General features: G+C 37.6%; 2 protein-coding genes across 8 annotated transcripts; both read left to right on the top strand.

The window, feature by feature from the left end:
* The first annotated feature begins 1,055 nt into the window (after window positions 1–1,055).
* On the top strand, window positions 1,056–9,326 carry pdcd5 (programmed cell death 5). Of its 5 annotated transcripts, XM_053622542.1 has the most exons (8): window positions 1,056–1,213; window positions 1,819–1,886; window positions 3,673–3,699; window positions 5,850–5,890; window positions 6,187–6,248; window positions 6,397–6,488; window positions 8,369–8,440; window positions 8,603–9,326. In XM_053622542.1, exons 2-8 carry the CDS (start codon window positions 1,821–1,823, stop codon window positions 8,648–8,650), a joined length of 408 nt encoding a protein of 135 aa, XP_053478517.1. In that variant the 5' UTR covers window positions 1,056–1,213; window positions 1,819–1,820; the 3' UTR covers window positions 8,651–9,326. The 5 variants fall into 5 exon arrangements, with proteins under 5 accessions (XP_053478517.1, XP_053478519.1, XP_053478520.1 ...); XM_053622544.1 differs by lacking the exon at window positions 3,673–3,699 and having other exon boundaries at window positions 1,058–1,213; XM_053622545.1 differs by lacking the exons at window positions 1,056–1,213; window positions 3,673–3,699 and adding an exon at window positions 1,440–1,463.
* A 1,551-nt stretch (window positions 9,327–10,877) lies between these two features.
* On the top strand, window positions 10,878–16,979 carry mvda (mevalonate (diphospho) decarboxylase a). Of its 3 annotated transcripts, none has more exons than XM_053622539.1 (10): window positions 10,878–11,349; window positions 11,445–11,515; window positions 12,705–12,819; window positions 12,934–13,077; window positions 14,034–14,233; window positions 14,872–14,946; window positions 15,055–15,273; window positions 15,614–15,729; window positions 15,829–15,937; window positions 16,099–16,207. In XM_053622539.1, exons 1-10 carry the CDS (start codon window positions 11,274–11,276, stop codon window positions 16,168–16,170), a joined length of 1,197 nt encoding a protein of 398 aa, XP_053478514.1. In that variant the 5' UTR covers window positions 10,878–11,273; the 3' UTR covers window positions 16,171–16,207. The 3 variants fall into 3 exon arrangements, with proteins under 3 accessions (XP_053478514.1, XP_053478515.1, XP_053478513.1); XM_053622540.1 differs by lacking the exon at window positions 16,099–16,207 and adding an exon at window positions 16,656–16,979 and having other exon boundaries at window positions 10,880–11,203; XM_053622538.1 differs by lacking the exon at window positions 16,099–16,207 and adding an exon at window positions 16,656–16,979 and having other exon boundaries at window positions 10,880–11,349.
* The last annotated feature ends 785 nt before the right edge of the window (window positions 16,980–17,764 follow it).

Here is a 17,764-nt window from a genome sequence, read left to right as displayed (position 1 = left end):
ATACTCACTACCACTGCTCGTTTTTGTCTGCGTTACTGATAGCAATTATAGTACTTTTGGTTTGTGGTTCCATGACCAAAGATGATTTAGTTCTATAAGAAATAGGTTATCATTTATTATACCACGGTGCACCATTGTACCACTTGAATTCTCATATCAGAAGGTATGGATTCATTTTCTGTACAGGTACTTTTATTTAATGTGGCAGACCCTCCACAAAATGTAAGGCTTATAATAAACAGATTTTTCTTTTTATTTAATGTGTTGTTATTTAACAAAGAAAAATGTATAATCATTGATATGGTGGAGTTTTCTGTTAGAAGACATTTCTGTAACACTTAAGGATCAGGAGTCTTGGGTTTGGACCAGCCCATACATTTTCCTCCATGGGAAATGAGTTTGTGCTTTCTGAACTTGATCATGGACATTTCATTACATTAACCATAGCTATAAAGGGTTAAAACTGTGATGGTTCATTCACTAATAAACCAGAAATATCATACGAAAGAAATGACGTTGTGTGATATAATCCGAGTAACAAACTTTGGGCCATGACACCACCTCGGCATGCATAATTTTTGTATAACAGCACTGTTGTATGTTATTCCTACATATTTTAGATTCTTATCCATCCATCCATCCATCTTCTATACCACTTATCGTTCCTTCAGGGTCACGGGGAAACCTGGAGCCTATCCCAGGAAGCATCGGGCACAAGTTAGAAACCCTCACGAATGCATAAAGGGGGTCAAAATGACCTGTACTGGATGGAATGGTTTTCTTCAAAAAATAGATGTCCTATTAATGAAATAATTTATATATATATATATATATATATATATATATATATATATATATATATATATTATATACACATATGTGTGTGTGTGTGTGTATATATATATATATATATATTATATACACATATGTTTGTGTGTGTATATATATATATATATATATATATATATATATATATATATAATCATACCTGACACCTGATGCATACCTGTACATATACGTCATACCTGACACCTAGATGAACACTTTCCAGTTGGTTGTGTGACTGTACATCATTCCCTTTAAATGCTAGTGAAGTTAGAAACCTGTATAACAATGTCGTATGTAACTTTAGAGACGGTCCCTTAATTTCCGCATATCCGCGAATATCGAACGTCCAACATCAAACCGACTTTATTCCAGTGTCCGACTGAAGGTAAAAAGGTTTATTACAGAAAGATGGTTAATACAGGACAGAATAAAGCAGGACCGAATAATGAGAGCGCTCTGAAGCGCTTGTGCTGAACCACTACTATAAATATATATATATATTAAACGCAGAGCATGACATAATTCTGTGTACCAATAAGAAGCGGTTTGAGGCAGTTCAAACAGGCTTTGTTTTAGGAAGATCTTGGAAGATGTTTGGACGAACCTTAAACAGAACAGAAGATGTTTGTGTCTCTGTAAGCAGATCAACATTCTGTACTGATCTCAGTGACATGACATGGTCTTCTTAGGCGTTATCCTCAGATGAACAAGAACAATCTTACTACAAAGTGAAAATGAGTCATTTCCCCTCACAATCGTAAATGAGTACTTCTCTGATGCATGAAATCTGTATAAGAAAACAAAATGACCTTTTTTTTTCGGGGGGCAAAAGAATCATTGTTATCGTGCATCTCTAGGGTGGCTGATTGATTGCTCTGGGTGTGATTACTTCAGCCTGGCTAGCTTCTACACCATTGCATATTATTTGTGCTCAGCCTGGGCTTTATAACATATTTTGCACTTTAAAAAAAGTACATTTCACCTTCTTAGAAATGGCTGATGAGGAATTGGAGGCTATCAGGCGGCAGCGTATGGCAGAACTGCAGGCAAAACATGGGGTAAGTGACAAACTGGCTATAAACCTTAACTAGCATGACTGTCATCCCACCATATATGGGGACGCACATTTTAGGCCAAACCATGCACATTTAAATAAAACAACACCTGTTAAATTAAATATAATTGATCGGTTATTCGTATATTTTAGCTCCATCTTCTTGGTTTAGTCAATTATTATAGCTGTGTCGAATATTTAGCATGTCATACTAAATACTGCAATGTAAATGCTAGCTAGTTTAACTTCAGCTAGCTAATATACTAGCGTGCAGAAATAAAGAGGGGCGTTGCTAAGTACCTAGCATGCTAATAACACTGGTCTTTTAGCATAATTAGTTGCTAGTTTACAATTATAAAGAGTTTTAGAGCTATACTTGCCGTTATATGTTAATGCTAGCTAATATTAGATTAAAAAAAAAAAAACTACAAGCGTTTGTGTAGTAAACAAAAAGACAGCCGGAATATGGGTGGGTTTTCCCCATATTCCTGAATTTTCCTACATGATGGGAATGTTGCATATTTGTCAGGGTTTGGTGATGGTTATAACGGACTGTTGCTGAATTCTTGATTCTGATTAGTCAGTAAGTGTTCATTCATTTCCTGTAGTGCAGCTACAAATCACAGGACTGTATTAATGTGCGCATTCTAATACATCACCGTTTCTATAGTAACACGAATTTTTCTGTAAGGAGACGTTTATTTAGCATTTTTGGAAGGAGTCTCCAGTGTTGGAGGGAAAGCTGTGTAAACTGTATGTATAAAGTTTAGCAGCATGGGAAAGTCTTAAAGACAGAACCCTGCTCGGGGAGATTTAAAAAAAAAAAAACAATAGAAACCAACACAGTTCTAATTTTAATGGTTTCCACTACAAATACCATTACAAAGCATCAGCTGTTATCCATTAGAACCCTTACCAAATGGTTTCCTTAATGGTATCCACTAGACATAACGTGCCACCAATAGAAGGCAATAAATTACCAGTAGACACCCACTGGGATCATTACAATTCCCATTAAAACCATTACAAATACTTAAAAAAAAGTATGGTGCCATTCTTTAATTTTATTTTTATGCGATTTTTGACGCATTTCTGTGATGTAAAAGAAGAAGAATGTAATTACAGTGGTGCTTGAAAGTTTGTGAACCCTTTAAAATGTTCTATACATCTACCGAAATATGACCTAAAACATCACGAGCTTTTCACACAAGTCCTAACGGTAGACAAAGAGAACCCGATTAAACAAATGAGACTTTTTGTTTCAGAAGAATTGAGGAATGTTGTGGAAGGACCCGAAGCAAGCGGTTTATGTGAGGAAACCCACCAACATCCTGTAGTTGAAGCTGTTCTGTACTGAGGAACGGGATAAAATTCCTCTGAGCCGATGTATAGGACTGATCAACAGATACCAGAAACGTTTAATATCAGTTATTGGTGCACAAAGGGGTCACAGCAGATACTGAAAACAAAGGTTCACATACTAGCAAGTATAATATTTTTGTTGCTTACTTTTAGGACTTAATGATGATGTTTTAGGTCATATTTATGCAGACATGTAGAAAAGTCTAAACACACACAAAACACTCATAACTCCACCACACACACTAACATGTCAGCGCCACTGCAGTAATGCGATCTACTACCAAATAATATCTGCTCAGCTGTGCTGAACTTGTTAGTCACGTTCATTTGTTTGCAGTATTTCTGCTGGTGAATTTTAAAGGCTGGGAAACCATAACTATCACATGCACAAAAGGTGCATTCAAATAAATGTCAGTTTTCCTCCTCAGGGTGTAGTGTGGAACCCGATGGAGACGGTAAGCTCACTTGTGTGTTATGTGGGCATTTTAAAAGTGGAGGAATGAAAAGGCTTTCAGCTGTTTTTATTAAAGGTGCTTTTAGTCAGTGTGTGTGTGTTTTTTTGTTGTTTTTTTTTGCCGGTGTGTATTAAACCTTCTCATGCAGCGAGGAACAGGGCTGGGCGATAGGACGATGTCATCGGACATGGGTCTTGTCTAACATGAAATCCAATTTTACTTATCCTACAAAGGAAAGTAAGAGCAGCTTATCCAAAAAAAAGAATCTAATAGTTGATTTATGCTACAACAATTTTTTTTTCTTAGCATTTATTTATGATTCACTCAATAAATGTAGAGCTAAGTCATTCTAAAAATCAAACCAAAACTGTTTTTACAGAAAATGTTTTTGAATTGTTAGTGATGAAAATACAACAAAAAGAAAATAATTTAATTGCATGCTTCTGTCCTCTTGGCTCTTTTCTCAGACTCTTCTTGACCCTCGTATTAACCCTTGTTTTCTTGTTTTTGTCGTTTTTACACCATATCTAGCCCAAATAAGCTTCTTTAAAACATTTTCAGGGTTCCTGCGGATCCTTAAAAAGTCTTAAAAGGCATTAAATTCATTAATCTAAAAACAAGGCCTTAATTGGTATTAAAATATCCGAAACCATTCTTTCAAAAGTCTTAAAAATGCTCAGACATGGGAAGTAGTATTTTATGAATCTTTTTTTTTTGAGACATTTAAATTTAAAATCTCAATTAACATCTTTTTTTAATTATTATTTTTTTTATATATAATTTACTGAACACTAACTGCGTTCTGCCTTGTCTGCTAGCACGAGTAGCATGGGCTGAATTCTTCCACCTACTTTTCAAAGCTAAAACAGCATCCATGTTCTAAAATCAAATCATCTCGTGGACTGTAATTGAGTCGAAAGATTTGGGGGGAAAAGATCCAAAGTCTGTTGCTCCACTATGGGGGCAATGTAGAGCAATCAACTTGGTCCTATAAGCTCTACGTGCATCTGGGGGGTTTACAGCAGTGTGGGGGGTGAATATTTATGCACCATTTATTTAGTCATCAACATCAAAACCTCTGGAAAACCGATATTGTTTGTGTTTACGTGTTGTCACTGCGTTAAAAGGAAAAGTTCACAGTGTACGACTTGCACATTAAGCTTTATTATTAAGACCTGATCTTCAACGGCATCCAAGATTCATTTTATAATGAAATTCTGAATAGATTTTAAAAATAAATTTTTTTTTGTTTAAACTTTTCACCAACATGAAATTTTTATTTAGGATTTCTTTGGCTTTTCCTGATCGGAGGTCAGGAATTACAAGTTACAACCTCAAGTCAAATGCAGCCTTAGCGCTCGCTTCATCTCTAAATATCTAAAGAGCACGATGCGGCGGCGCTTTAGTTCTGTAAGCCAGGGGTTCCCAAACTTTTCCAGGGCAAGGCCCCCCCAAATGGCATTAACATTTGACCGAGGCCCCCCTTTTGCAAGATGTCTTTAAAACACATTAAAAATACAGACTTCTGAATATATCCCTCTTTTTTTATTAATAATTACATCTTACATCTTTACATTACATTAGGAATTGTGTGTGTGTGTGTGGGGGGGGGGGGGTTGTCTAAGAGTGAGAAAGAGAAAACATACTAGTGGGAGGGATGGGCACACCAAATTGTTGAGGCCCCCCGGGCGCCCCCTGGTGGCGTCCACTTTGAAACCCACTGCTGTAAGCTGTCCAAATGTCTCATGTCCTCATCTGCGTGCTCTGTTTTGCAAAAATACAACACCAACTAACAAATTAGCACCAGATTAATGTGTTTTAGGGTGGAGCTTTTTTTCTTTTCTTTAAGCCTGTGAATAGATGTGGGTTTTGCATTGCTGTTGCCTGTTCTTGATGCTCAGCTAGGTTTAAATGCTAATCCATTTCAGCAAAATAAGTTACTAGCGGATAGTAGCTTTAATATTAATAACTCGAACATACTGCAAATGAAATACATCATCGTTGATATATTTTAGGCATGGCAATGTGGGGTAATAAAAAAAAAAGAACGGGCTTTAAGTTTTATTAAAATTTGTCTGAAATGCCTATGCAGCTGTAATTATTATTTTATTTATTTATTTAATAATGAATCCATTCTTTTTATATTTTAGGACTCCTCCGATGAACAAGGGCAACAGGAAGCCAAGCAGAGGTACTGATTTTATGATTGTTGAGCGTGTGGCCTTTATATCTGAAACATTTCACAAGTCAGCATTTTACATACACGAAATGTTTAGAATATAAACCTTTTCGTGCACAAATTATTTCAGATGTCAGGAATAGGAATTCTATGAACTCTGACAAAAAAGTATTTCATGCTATTTCTTGAGTTGGTTTTGACGGTTAAAGGAATTAAAATGTCATTTTTGAAAAGGCGGATCGAACGGGTTATAAAAGGTCATGACCTCTTACTGCCTTCAGCATTGAATTATTGCTTCCTCCTCACAGAGAAACAGAAATGAGGAACACAATACTGGCCCAGGTTTTGGCTCAGTCGGCCCGCGCCAGATGTGAGTTAAATTTGTATATACCCTATCTATGATATTAAACATCACACGGTCTCCAGGTGTGCTGACTCAGTGCTCAGTTTTTCCTCTGTGCTCCAGCAGGTGGCGCCATTCTACAGAACCTCACCATCACTTTTCTGTTTCATTTCAGTGAGTAACCTGGCACTGGTGAAGCCTGACAAAGCAAAAGCTGTGGAAAATTATCTGATACAAATGGCTCGAATGGGCCAGCTCGGGGGAAAGGTGAGCAAGAGGATCACAAAAGATAACCATATATATGAGTTGAAGACAAAAAGGGTTCCAAACAACAATCAGAAAGAAAGACAATAATTCAGGGTAAAAATCAAAAAGGAAGGACTGGGGAGAAAGCTGAAGAGAAATAAAGAAATGTTAGGAAAGAGATTTGGGGGGGGACCAGAAAGAAAAGGTTAGAATAAAAGTAATACAGTTCCTTCCAAAACTATTGGAAAGGCAAGGCCGATTCATTGTTCGTGCTACACACCAAAGACGTTTATGTTTGAGATCAAAACTTGGATATGAGACGAGAGTTTGGGATTTCAGCTTTTATTTCCTGGTATTTACATCTAGATTTGTTAAACAACATAAAACCTAAAACCACCGTCTGGTGTCACCCGATTTTTAGGTGAGAAAAAGCATAGGAACAGATAAGTCTCTAAGTACTGCGATGGACTGGCACCCTGTCCAGGGTGTACCCCACCTTGTGCCCGATGCTCCCTGGGATAGGCTCCAGGTTTCCCCGTGACCCTGAAAAGGAGTAAGTGGTAGAAGGTGGATGGAAGTCTCTAAGTAAATGACACTTAATATTTGGTTGCATATTTCTTGCTTGCGATAACTGCATCAAGTCTGCGACTCGCTGACATCACCAAATCGTTGGTTTCTTGACCCCCCCCATCCACCCACCTGCCTGGTTTTTACCGCAGCCTGTTTCAGTTGTTTGTTTCGGGAGGTTTCTCCCTTTAGTCTCCTCTTCAGGAGGTGGAAAGCTGCTCAACTGGGTTGAGGTCTGGTGATTGACTTGGCCAGCCTTCCATTTCCCCCCTGATGAAGTCCTTTGTTGAGTTGGCAGTGTGTTTTGGATCGTTGTCTTGCTGCATGATGAAGTTCCTCCTGATTAATTTGGATTCATTTCTCTGTAAATTGGAAGACAAGATGTTCCTGTAAACTTCTGAATTCATTCTGCTGCTACCATCATAACTTCCATCATCAATAAAGATTAGTGGGACGGTTACAGAAGCAGCCATGCAAGCCTAAGCCATGATGCTACCGCCACCCTGTTTCATACAGGAGGTTGTAAGTATTGGATCATGAACAGATCCTTATGCCATTTCAGTAGTTTTGGAAATGACTGTAGTAGAAAAGAGCTAACTGAAATAATGGAAAGAAAAAGAAAGCAAAAGGGAAAAAAAAGGATGGAAAAAGACAGCAAGAAGAAAAGAAAGGGGGAAATAGTAAGATAGAGAAGACAGAAAGAGAAAACAGCAAAAAGCAGGCAAGAAAGAAATGGTAGAAAAGAGATATGAGTCAAAAAGTTTAGAAAGAATAAGAATAGAAGACATGGGGGGGGGGGGGTAAGACAGAAAGGGGGGGAGGATAGAAAAGAATACAAGAAAAGGTAAGAAGGGAAGGAAAGAAGAAGAGAATATTAGAACAGTAATGATGAAAAGCCATAATAGTAAAAATTAAAAGGTGAAGAAACAAAGTAAGCGAAAAAATAGTAAGAAAAAAGAAAGGTACGCAGGAAATTAAAAGAAAGGAAGTATAACCAAGAAGCTAAAGTAAATTTTATGTACTGTGTGTATGTGTGTGTGTATGTGTATTTATTTATTTATTTATTTATTTTTAATTATTATTATTTTAAATTGCTGTATTGATGTTAGAGTTGTGACAGGCTTTTCTTCTGTGTGAAAATCTACTTTAAAGCTTTATTCGTCCCTTTTATATGTGTTTTAGGTATTTTATTTCTCCTGTATGATGATACAGGAGCGGAACCATATTATATAAATGTCTGCATAATAATTTTCTGCTTAATGAACAGACTTTGGCCATTAAAGACAAACATCATCTGTATGCATTATCCACTTTTTTTTTTTTTTTTTTTTAAGATCTCAGAGTCTGGTTTAATAGAGATCCTTGAAAAAGTCAGTCAACAAACAGAGAAGAAAACAACTGTCAAGGTAACTGGATGTCTGATTATGATGTGAAATGCTCTAGTCGGATTAGTTCTGCAACGTGGATCACTGAAGATAAGAATATTTAAAAAAAAATTTAAAAAGAATGAAAAGTTTTTACTTTCTATGAATATCTAGAACTCTAACACTCCCTCTGCTCTCTTCCAGTTTAACAGGCAGCGAGTGATGGACTCGGATGAAGACGATGATTATTAAAAACGAGTATTTGCTCCAGTCAGTGTGCTGGTGAGAGATTACTGTGCTACTCTGGATCTCGAGAAGCACCAGTGTCTGACCAAAGGCCTGATCTGTGGAGAGCATCCTGTGGGGGGGAAAAAGACTCCTGTTCCTTTGGCCACACAGGAACTTCTGATCCATGTTGTTTCTATTATATCACACTATCATCATCTATTATATTTTCACTTCTAGAATTTTTTTCCACAAAACAACAATGTACAGTACAAATTTTATATTCTATCTGCTTTGGGAATACTGTGTTTCCACCCCAATCCAAATTAGTATCAAAATGGAACAGGCCTTCTTGTCATCTCTCAATTTTTGAATCCCCTGTGCAACGGTTTACATAATTAAAAAAAAGCCTTATATACAACTGTTACCTAATATTCTTAATATTATCTTTTGCATTGTGCATGTGCAGTGTTCAGATTGTTGTATTCACACATCTCGTACACAATTAGTAAAGGAGAGGGAGAGAGAGCATTGAAAAAAAAAAAAAATCTACTCGCTAGAGGTAAAATCAAGTGAGCAAGCAATTATGTTTTGTTTTTTTTTTAAATAAATTGTCGGTACTTTTATAAGACTGAACAAATTATTCTTACTCACTGGATCAGGTAGCTGATTCGAGGTTAAAATATATTTTTTGTGCAATTTTTGTGCGTTTCCCATCATTTTTCTCCATGTTCCTCCAACTATCCAAAAAAACATGTAGGTTTGTTATGCTAAATTAAGCATAGGTGTGAATGAGTGTGTGTAGGGTGACTTGTGATTTGGTGTTGCACCCAGTGTTGCTGGATCCACCACAACCATGCTAAAATGGTTACTGAAAGTGAATGATTGTTTTTTGTAGACGTTCAATCAAAACGATTGCACTCCATTTTAACTTGTTAATAATGATGACATAGCAGCACTGCTATTTTGTGAATACACATTAATTTAATAATCATTCAAAAAGTCATGTATGATTTTTGTTTTATCGCTCGGCCGCAAATGTTAGGACGCTTTTAAAAGCACTCCAAAACTTTTTTTTAAACTGTTAGGTGAACCTCCCAAAAAATGGTCTTCGGACATCTCGATACTTTCATCGTCATGAGAAAAAATTCCAGGTTCTATGAATATGTATCATGTTCATGTCCTCCTGTTTTAAAATACACTATATTCTCAGATGTTTGTGGACACCTGACCATGTGCTTGTTGAACATCCCATTCTGTATTTATTCCCCCTTTACTGTTATAATAAGCTCCACTCTTCTGGGAAGGCTTTTCACTAGATTTGTGCTCATTCAGCTACAAGAGCATTAGAGAGGTCGGGTACTGATGTCGGGATGTCGAGGAGGCTCCGGTTCCAGTTCATCCCAAAGGTGTTCAGTGGGGTTGAGTTCAGGGTTCTGTGCAGGACACTCGAGGTCTTCCACCTTCTTCCAACCTTAACACACCGTGTCTTCAGGAACTTGCTTTGTGCACAGGGGCATTGTCATGCTGCAACAGGTTTGGACCTCTTAGTTCAAGTGAAGGGAAATTGTAAAGCTACAGCATACAAAGACATTCTATACAATTGTGTGCTTCCAACTTTGTGGCAACAGTTTGAGGAAGAACCACGCCCGGGTGTGATGGTCACGTGTCCATAAAACTTTTGGCCATGTAGTGTAGCTACCCAATAGCCTAAAAACTAGCTCACGTTTGTGACAAGGGTGGGATTTAAGTATCTGTATTTACATCCTCTTGTTCTTTGTGATTTATTTAACCGCAGTCAAACCTGTCAAATATATACAATAACAATCAAAGGTATTTGTTTATCACTAATTCTAACTAAATTTACTAGCTCAGTTCTGGAAAGGACATCCTCATCCTTTAATCATTTGCATATCGGATATGATTGGTCCAGATCCATGCAATCTGTTTAGTGACGTCAGAAATTTTGTAACAGTCCCTGAATGCTGAAGTACTGAGAAAATCTTTTCAATTAAAACCAACAAACAACCAAAAAAAAAAAAAACCCTATATGGGTTGTTTTCTATTTCTATAATGTGTATTTAACAAATTTGACACAAACATAACTATTTTTACAACTAAATTCAACCCTTTGAGAATAGTTAACCGTTTAAAAATGATATTTTTTGTTCACGAATAACTGATTTTGCACCTCAGGTCTCATTCATGTCCTTTTAAAGGAGCTAAATCGCAAACGCCGGTATACTCCCTATATATGTGCACTACATAGACTCTAAAATCACTGCCTGTGCAGCCTAGCTAGTGCACTCTGTGTTCGACAAGATGTCGTTTTGGATTTGTCGCTGATTATAGAAAGAGGGCGGGGTTAAGTCACCTTACGTCAAGCCTTCCTTTCGCACGAGGATGGTCCGACCTCTGCTATTGGCTGTTTTCTGGAGAGGACGTACAACGAATGATCGGATTGGCGGAGAGCTGAAGCTCGTGTCTGTGCTCTGACCAATCACACTCGTCGGTGTCATATCATGGCGACCTAAATGTCGGTGTGTAGTGATTCTTACTCGCAGGTTACTGCTGAGGTTGGTGAGTGTTTTATAAAACATTGTTTGCAGTGTTACTGTTTTAATTTAATAGAATAAATAGAAGAATAAATATGCCGGAGACGAACAGCCATAATGTCTCGATGATCACGTGCACGGCGCCAGTTAACATCGCTGTTATTAAGTACTGTAAGTGTGCATTATGTTTTTGTGTGCATTATGATTTTTGAGGCAGAGTTTCTTTGAATAAGTTATACTGAAGTTTCTTAATATTTTGTACACAGGGGGTAAACGAGATGAGGAGCTGATTTTGCCTATTAACTCGTCACTCAGTGTCACTCTGCATCAGGACCAGGTGAGATAATCAGCCGGTGTCCTGACATTTCATCCTACCCGTCAGATTGTCCTACCAGGGCTTACCGCGCATGCGCACATCAATATTGCGTCATTTTTGTCACGCTGAACAACACGCCCATTATGTTTTGACTGCTTGTGCGTGGACTTGGAGTCTGATAGGGATTTTTGCACTGTAAATTCATCCTACCATTGCCTAATAATAATCTTCGGCAAAGTTACACTGAATTATTTTACGTAGACAAAGACGTTCTTCCTTGTTTAAGTCATGTGACGACAAAGGCTAATATGATTGGTGGAACCTGGGAGGTACCCATTTTCATCTTTCATTCAATCCTGGTCTGGAGGTGGATATTCGGAGTCTGTCCCATGAGGCAGGAATACACCCTGGATGAGACGTCAGTCCATAGCAGGACACCATGCACACACGTTCACACCCTTATTCACACCTAGTCACCATTCCATCATTTTTTGAGGGGGAGATGGATGCCCACGTGAACACCGACCGTAACCCAATTTCAGGATTGACAATTTTCCTACTTGGAAATTGCCTTCATTGCCCTGGCGCCCAATCCAGGGTGTTATCCCGACCTCATGCCCAGTTTTCCCTTTTCTACCATGACTAAGATAAAGCTTTTACTGAAGATGAATAATGAAATTACATTCAAACAGCTAGCAAAGTTGTATTTACATGTGGGGAAACTCAGGATTTTGGGATGATAGACAATCGATTTGTGATAGAAATCACAGCTTGGGCCCTGCGATGGATTGGCACCCTGTCCAGGGTGTACCCCGCCTTGTGCCCGATGCTTCCTGGGATAGGCTCCAGGTTTCCCCGTGACCCTGAAGGAAGTATAAGTGGTATAGAAGATGGATGGATGGATGGATGGATCACAGCTTGGCGAACTTACAAAATAAAATGATATAAAAAGCTATTTATGAATATCTGTAAAATATAGATGTGCTTCTTCTTGCAATTGCAAGACCCACAACGCTTTTTATTTGTTCTTAATTCCCCTTTTTCTTTTTTTCCATCTTCACACAAGCACCCCGAAGACAGTGAACTTGTATTTAATAATTCACCAGCATAAGCAGGGGGTGAAAGCCTATGTTTTTTTTGTTTGTTTGTTTGTAGCTGTAAATTAAATGTACTGATCCCGTCCTTACCGTCGCACTGGTGGCTTTTCCAGCTTAAGACGACCACCACGGTTGCATGCAGCAGAAATTTTCAAGAGGACCGCATCTGGCTGAACGGCAAAGAAGAAGACATCAACCAGCCGAGACTGCAGTCGTGTCTTCGCGAGAGTACGTTCCTGTTTTAACCTTCACACAAAATATACCCAATCTAGACACTCTGTGATTGTTATGTAAAAGGATTTACCCTGTCCTTTTTCCTCCTCTTCTTCTTTTCTCGACCAGTCCGAAGGTTAGCACGGAAAAGGCGGAACGAAGAAGACCCTAATGCCGAGATCACGCTTTCTCATCGGGTGCATATCTGCTCTGTGAATAACTTCCCAACTGCAGCTGGGCTGGCGTCCTCTGCAGCCGGATATGCCTGCCTGGGTGAGTTTACTGTATAATCGTCATCTTCATCAGCACAGCAGGAAAATACTTCACATCAAAAGACATCAAATATGTTTAAAGAGGGATCAGTAAAAAGCAAAAAATAATAAGAATAGAGTCTAGCATAACATTTAAGTGTCCTTACACCTCTTGAAGGAAAACTGTTCATGGGCATGCTGTTTTGAATTACAGTGAAACACACTGGCCACTAGGAGGTGCTAATTATGTACTTTTATGAGTATGCTTTTGTTACAGCTTTATGCAGTTAAATCTTACAAGGAAATGTCCACAAAAGATTGTTCTTATCGTAATAATGCAGTATTTTGCAGCTTATTAAAGCCTGAAAACACTGGATGAAATTAAATGATTGGTTATGGGAATGTTTCGCTCCATAAAGGTTTGCCTAGTGTTGCGTTTATAAAAAAAAAAAAAGGATGAAAAACAGTCTATAATGTCTACAAAAATCCGTTTCTTTAAAATGGAAAGGATCAAAATAGTAAATGCTTATAATTTGTATGCATTCTTGACTTATATTAATTACAAAAGTTCAGTGCAAAATTTTAACATCAAACCAGCTACTTTCAGTAAGAATTTGTTTTTAAAAAATGTTCGAAAAATGATCGTTATGCTTGCGATGTCTCAGAAAAGTGTATTGCGATATCATAAATTATCACGATATTAATATTATATGGTCATATCGCCGAGCTCTAGTTTACCCTAGTATGTACAGTAAGTACCCATGTGGTTGTTCTCTGTCTTGGAGAGGTAACTGATTTTTTTTTTTTATTATTATTCTATTTTTTTTTAGTCCTGAATTATCATTTTTGTGTCAGTGTGAGCAAGTCTGATTCCACAAAACTGATTAAAATCTAATCTCACAACCGTGACTCTACGTGCTTAATACGTGCTTGTTATGACTTTATAACGTGGCGTTAACGTGTCTGTGTCACTCTCAGTGTACTCGCTGTCCCGTTTGTTCGGCGTGGACGCAGAGCTGTCGCTGGTGGCGCGCCAGGGTTCGGGAAGCGCCTGCAGGAGTATGTATGGAGGCTTTGTGCAGTGGAAGATGGGCGAAAGACAGGACGGGAAAGACAGCGTGGCCGAGCAGGTGGCACCGGAGACACACTGGCCGGAGCTCCGGGTTCTCGTCCTGGTGGTGAGTCCCACTGGACCCTTAGATCTTTCATATAGCTTTCTGTTTTCGGTTTTCTGATCATTACTTAGTAATAGACGTCGCATTGACATGGAGTTTGCATCTCGTTGCTGTTATTGAATTGTTCAATTATTAAATACTTTGCACACCATATACGCTTGCTCATACATTATATTTCTGGAAGATCCTGAAGGAGGTCGTGTGACCGGAATTAAATCACCTTTAATTCAGGTTAAAATGAGCTGAACACAATCTCTAATATAAATGTGTTTTGTTAAAATGTTTGCCTTAAATAAATAAATAAATAAATAAAGTATGATGATAAATGAATAAGCAATAACAATAGGCATAATTATGGTCATTGAATAAATGACAATAAATACGTTTAATAAATACATTTAAATTGAATGAAAATTATAATATAATATAATATCTAATACATAATAATATAGTAGATACCATATATTATATGTTATGTACAAAGTTTTCTTTTTGATTTAATTGATTGATTTTTTTGGTTTTCTTTAAAACGGTTCCATTTAAATACATACCACTGATCAGATCAAAAGCCTTAATTCATACTGAATAAATATACAGTTGATAAATCATTCATTTACTTTTTTTTGCTTAATATTTTTCAGGTCAGTGCCGAGAGGAAGCCCGTTGGAAGCACTTCAGGCATGCAGACGAGCGTACAGACGAGCAAACTGCTGAAGGTAGAGACGCTACTAGAACACTGCCTTCGATTTCAGCCTGCTGTTGTTGTTATTATTTCCTAGCTGTAGTAATGAGATCTGGTGAAATTTCCCCCCTGTCTAACACAGCACCGCGCAGACAGCGTGGTCCCAGCTCGGATGGACGACATGATCAGGGCCGTTCGGGGACGAGACTTTGCGACGTTTGCTGAACTCACTATGAAAGACAGCAACCAGTTTCACGCCACCTGCCTGGACACCTTCCCACCCATATTCTACCTCAATGACATTTCCCGCAAAGTCATCAACCTGGTGCATCGCTACAATCGACATTACAGAGAGACCAGAGTGAGTACAGAAGAACTAATCACTACCGTTGTATCTTTGTGCACATTAATACGGAGTCTCTGTGTCTGAGTTCGTTCTCTATTCACCACATAGTGCACTATTTTAGTGGGCGTGTTTTATCCACCAGACAGTTGACTATATTATTAAATCCAACAGACAGCCGACATCACTTATCACAATTCATAACAAATTATTGCACCCCCCCCCCCCCCCCACAATGACATGTACAGTGTGAGTACGTGCGAGTAAAGAATTTCAAAAATGAGCTTTTGGTGAAAAAATCTGTGTTGTTTCAAGCACCTGATAAATGTTCTTTTCTTATCTCTCTTAAATCCTTTAGGTGGCGTATACCTTCGATGCAGGCCCTAATGCAGTGATCTACCTCCTGCGAGACCACGTGCCTGAATTTGTCCAGGCTGTTCGGCATTTCTTCCCTCCGGAATCCAACGGTGGAGAGTCAGTGCTTTATTTTCAAGAGCAGCATTACGTTCCGTCTTCATTTGTGCAAATTGGACCGTTTGGACGTTTTGTTTCTCTGACGTTTGGTCTCTGCAGGTTTGTAAAAGGACTTCCTGTGCACTCCGCCTCACTGCCCGACGAGCTGGTCAGAGACATCGGCATGGAGCCTACACCAAAAGGCATCAGCTACATCATCAGCACTAAGGTACACGACTCAGATTTGCGCCTTATGAATTTACAAACTTATAAAGTGTGTAACTTTATAATTCTTTTAAAACGGTGATTAACATTTTAAAATATCGTATCTTATTTATCGCATTTTAAATTAAGTTGCTTTTAGACAGTCGGTGTGCTGGTGTTTTTCAGAATGAAATTCGTGTGAAATTTTTCAACGTTAAAAATGCCAGGACGTCTGGTTGGCACAAGAAGCGGAAGTGAAATGTATTTAATTTGAGGAAGTAGTATTTTTCAGAGCTATCTATCTATCTATCTATATATATATATATATATATATATATATACTGTAGAAAAAGTCAACATTTCACCATCTGAAGGGGTTTTACAAACCAACTTCTGTATTTATACAGTAACAATCATTACAGCTCACAGCAGTGACTCAGCAAAACGTCTGCAGCTCATACATTTTCAAACATCCGTGACAATTTAGACAGAGAAAGGTGCGGAGGTCAGTGACACAAGAAAGTTCACTAAACTTTTTACGCAGGTGAAAATTTTACTGAAACTGCGATGTTTTTAAATCTTGGAACTATAATTTAATTCATGTATAGGTGAGTAAATTCAAATTCATATTTACAGTGTTGTATAAATGAACTTTTACCCTCTGAGTATCTCGGAGTATCAGTTACACCTCACTGGATATGAAATGCAAAACCTAAAAACTTTTTGCTTGTATTTTTCCCCAGGTTGGCCCTGGTCCTTGTGCAGTGGACGATCCAACTCTTCACCTGTTGGGTGCGGATGGACTTCCCAAGAAAACTGCCTGAGTGTTAATGGCCTCAATGTAGAATATCAAACTTCCCCAGAATCAAAAAAGCAATGGAGATTATAACTGATTTTAGACCAAGTTATTATTATTATTATTATTACAATTTCTGAACACTTTTTTGTGTCCGGATTTTTTACCATCCTGTCTATTTACATGTATTTTCGTTCATTTTTCTGTACATTTCTTACATGTATTTTTCCAATTTTGAAAAAATGCTATTTGAAAATACATTTATTGATGACTTGAGTGTGTCTGTCCTCTTTTATGACCAGATCATTTGTTTGTGCCTACTTTCTAAGTCAAAACATATGCACTGATTTCTGATAATCTGGTAATAAAAATCCTAATAATAGATAGATGGACTGATGGATGATTGGTTGATTAAATAAATAGATAGATAGATATGACTGCATATATTAAAATATGACTATCTATCTATCTATCTATCTATATATATATATATATATATATATATATATATATATATATATATATATATATATATATATATATATATATATATATATTTCAACCTGCACTTTGTTAATTTGCACAATGCTACTATTTCCATATTAAGACAATAAAGTTGTATCTATGTACTGTATATACACTACCAGTCAAAAGTTTGTGGACACTCGACTGAAATGTTTCTCATGATGTTAAAAACCTTTGGATCTGAAGGTGTGTGATTAAACGTGTGAAATCGGTGTCGTAGAGAAAAATATAACCGTGCCGACGTATTCATTTCTTTCATTAGAAAACTAACATTTTATTTAAAAAAAAATTTTTTTTTCAACGGACGACTCGGAGAGAAATATTCCGAAAAGCAGCGGATAAGAGTCCGGCGTCGGTGTGAACTCCTTTAATACTGTTTAAAAAGCATCTCAGGGAAATCCCTCAAGAAATCGGTCGAGAAAACGCCAAGAATACATTTCTGGAAATTCTAAGCAAAAGGGGCGTCGACTTTGAAGATGCTAAAATACTAAATTAATTTATTTCTGATTTATTTTTTTATCACAACATAAT

Source organism: Ictalurus furcatus, chromosome 4 (assembly GCF_023375685.1).
Source record: "Ictalurus furcatus strain D&B chromosome 4, Billie_1.0, whole genome shotgun sequence".
Classification (NCBI taxonomy): domain Eukaryota; kingdom Metazoa; phylum Chordata; class Actinopteri; order Siluriformes; family Ictaluridae; genus Ictalurus; species Ictalurus furcatus.
The sequence above is the reverse complement of the archived record's forward strand: the minus strand, read 5'-3'. Positions and strand labels throughout refer to the sequence as shown.

What these genes read in the sequence shown, in the direction of transcription:
- mvda (XM_053622538.1), top strand. Translation starts at nt 11,274, where the DNA reads ATGCCGGAGACGAACAGCCATAATGTCTCGATGATCACGTGCACGGCG. An exon ending in TCACTCTGCATCAGGACCAG is followed by an intron (nt 11,516 to 12,704) that starts GTGAGATAATCA and finishes TGGCTTTTCCAG; the next exon opens with CTTAAGACGACCACCACGGT. An exon ending in GACATTACAGAGAGACCAGA is followed by an intron (nt 15,274 to 15,613) that starts GTGAGTACAGAA and finishes TAAATCCTTTAG; the next exon opens with GTGGCGTATACCTTCGATGC.
- pdcd5 (XM_053622542.1), top strand. Translation starts at nt 1,821, where the DNA reads ATGGCTGATGAGGAATTGGAGGCTATCAGGCGGCAGCGTATGGCAGAA. An exon ending in TGTGGAACCCGATGGAGACG is followed by an intron (nt 3,700 to 5,849) that starts GTAAGCTCACTT and finishes TTTATATTTTAG; the next exon opens with GACTCCTCCGATGAACAAGG. An exon ending in CAACAGGAAGCCAAGCAGAG is followed by an intron (nt 5,891 to 6,186) that starts GTACTGATTTTA and finishes TCCTCCTCACAG; the next exon opens with AGAAACAGAAATGAGGAACA.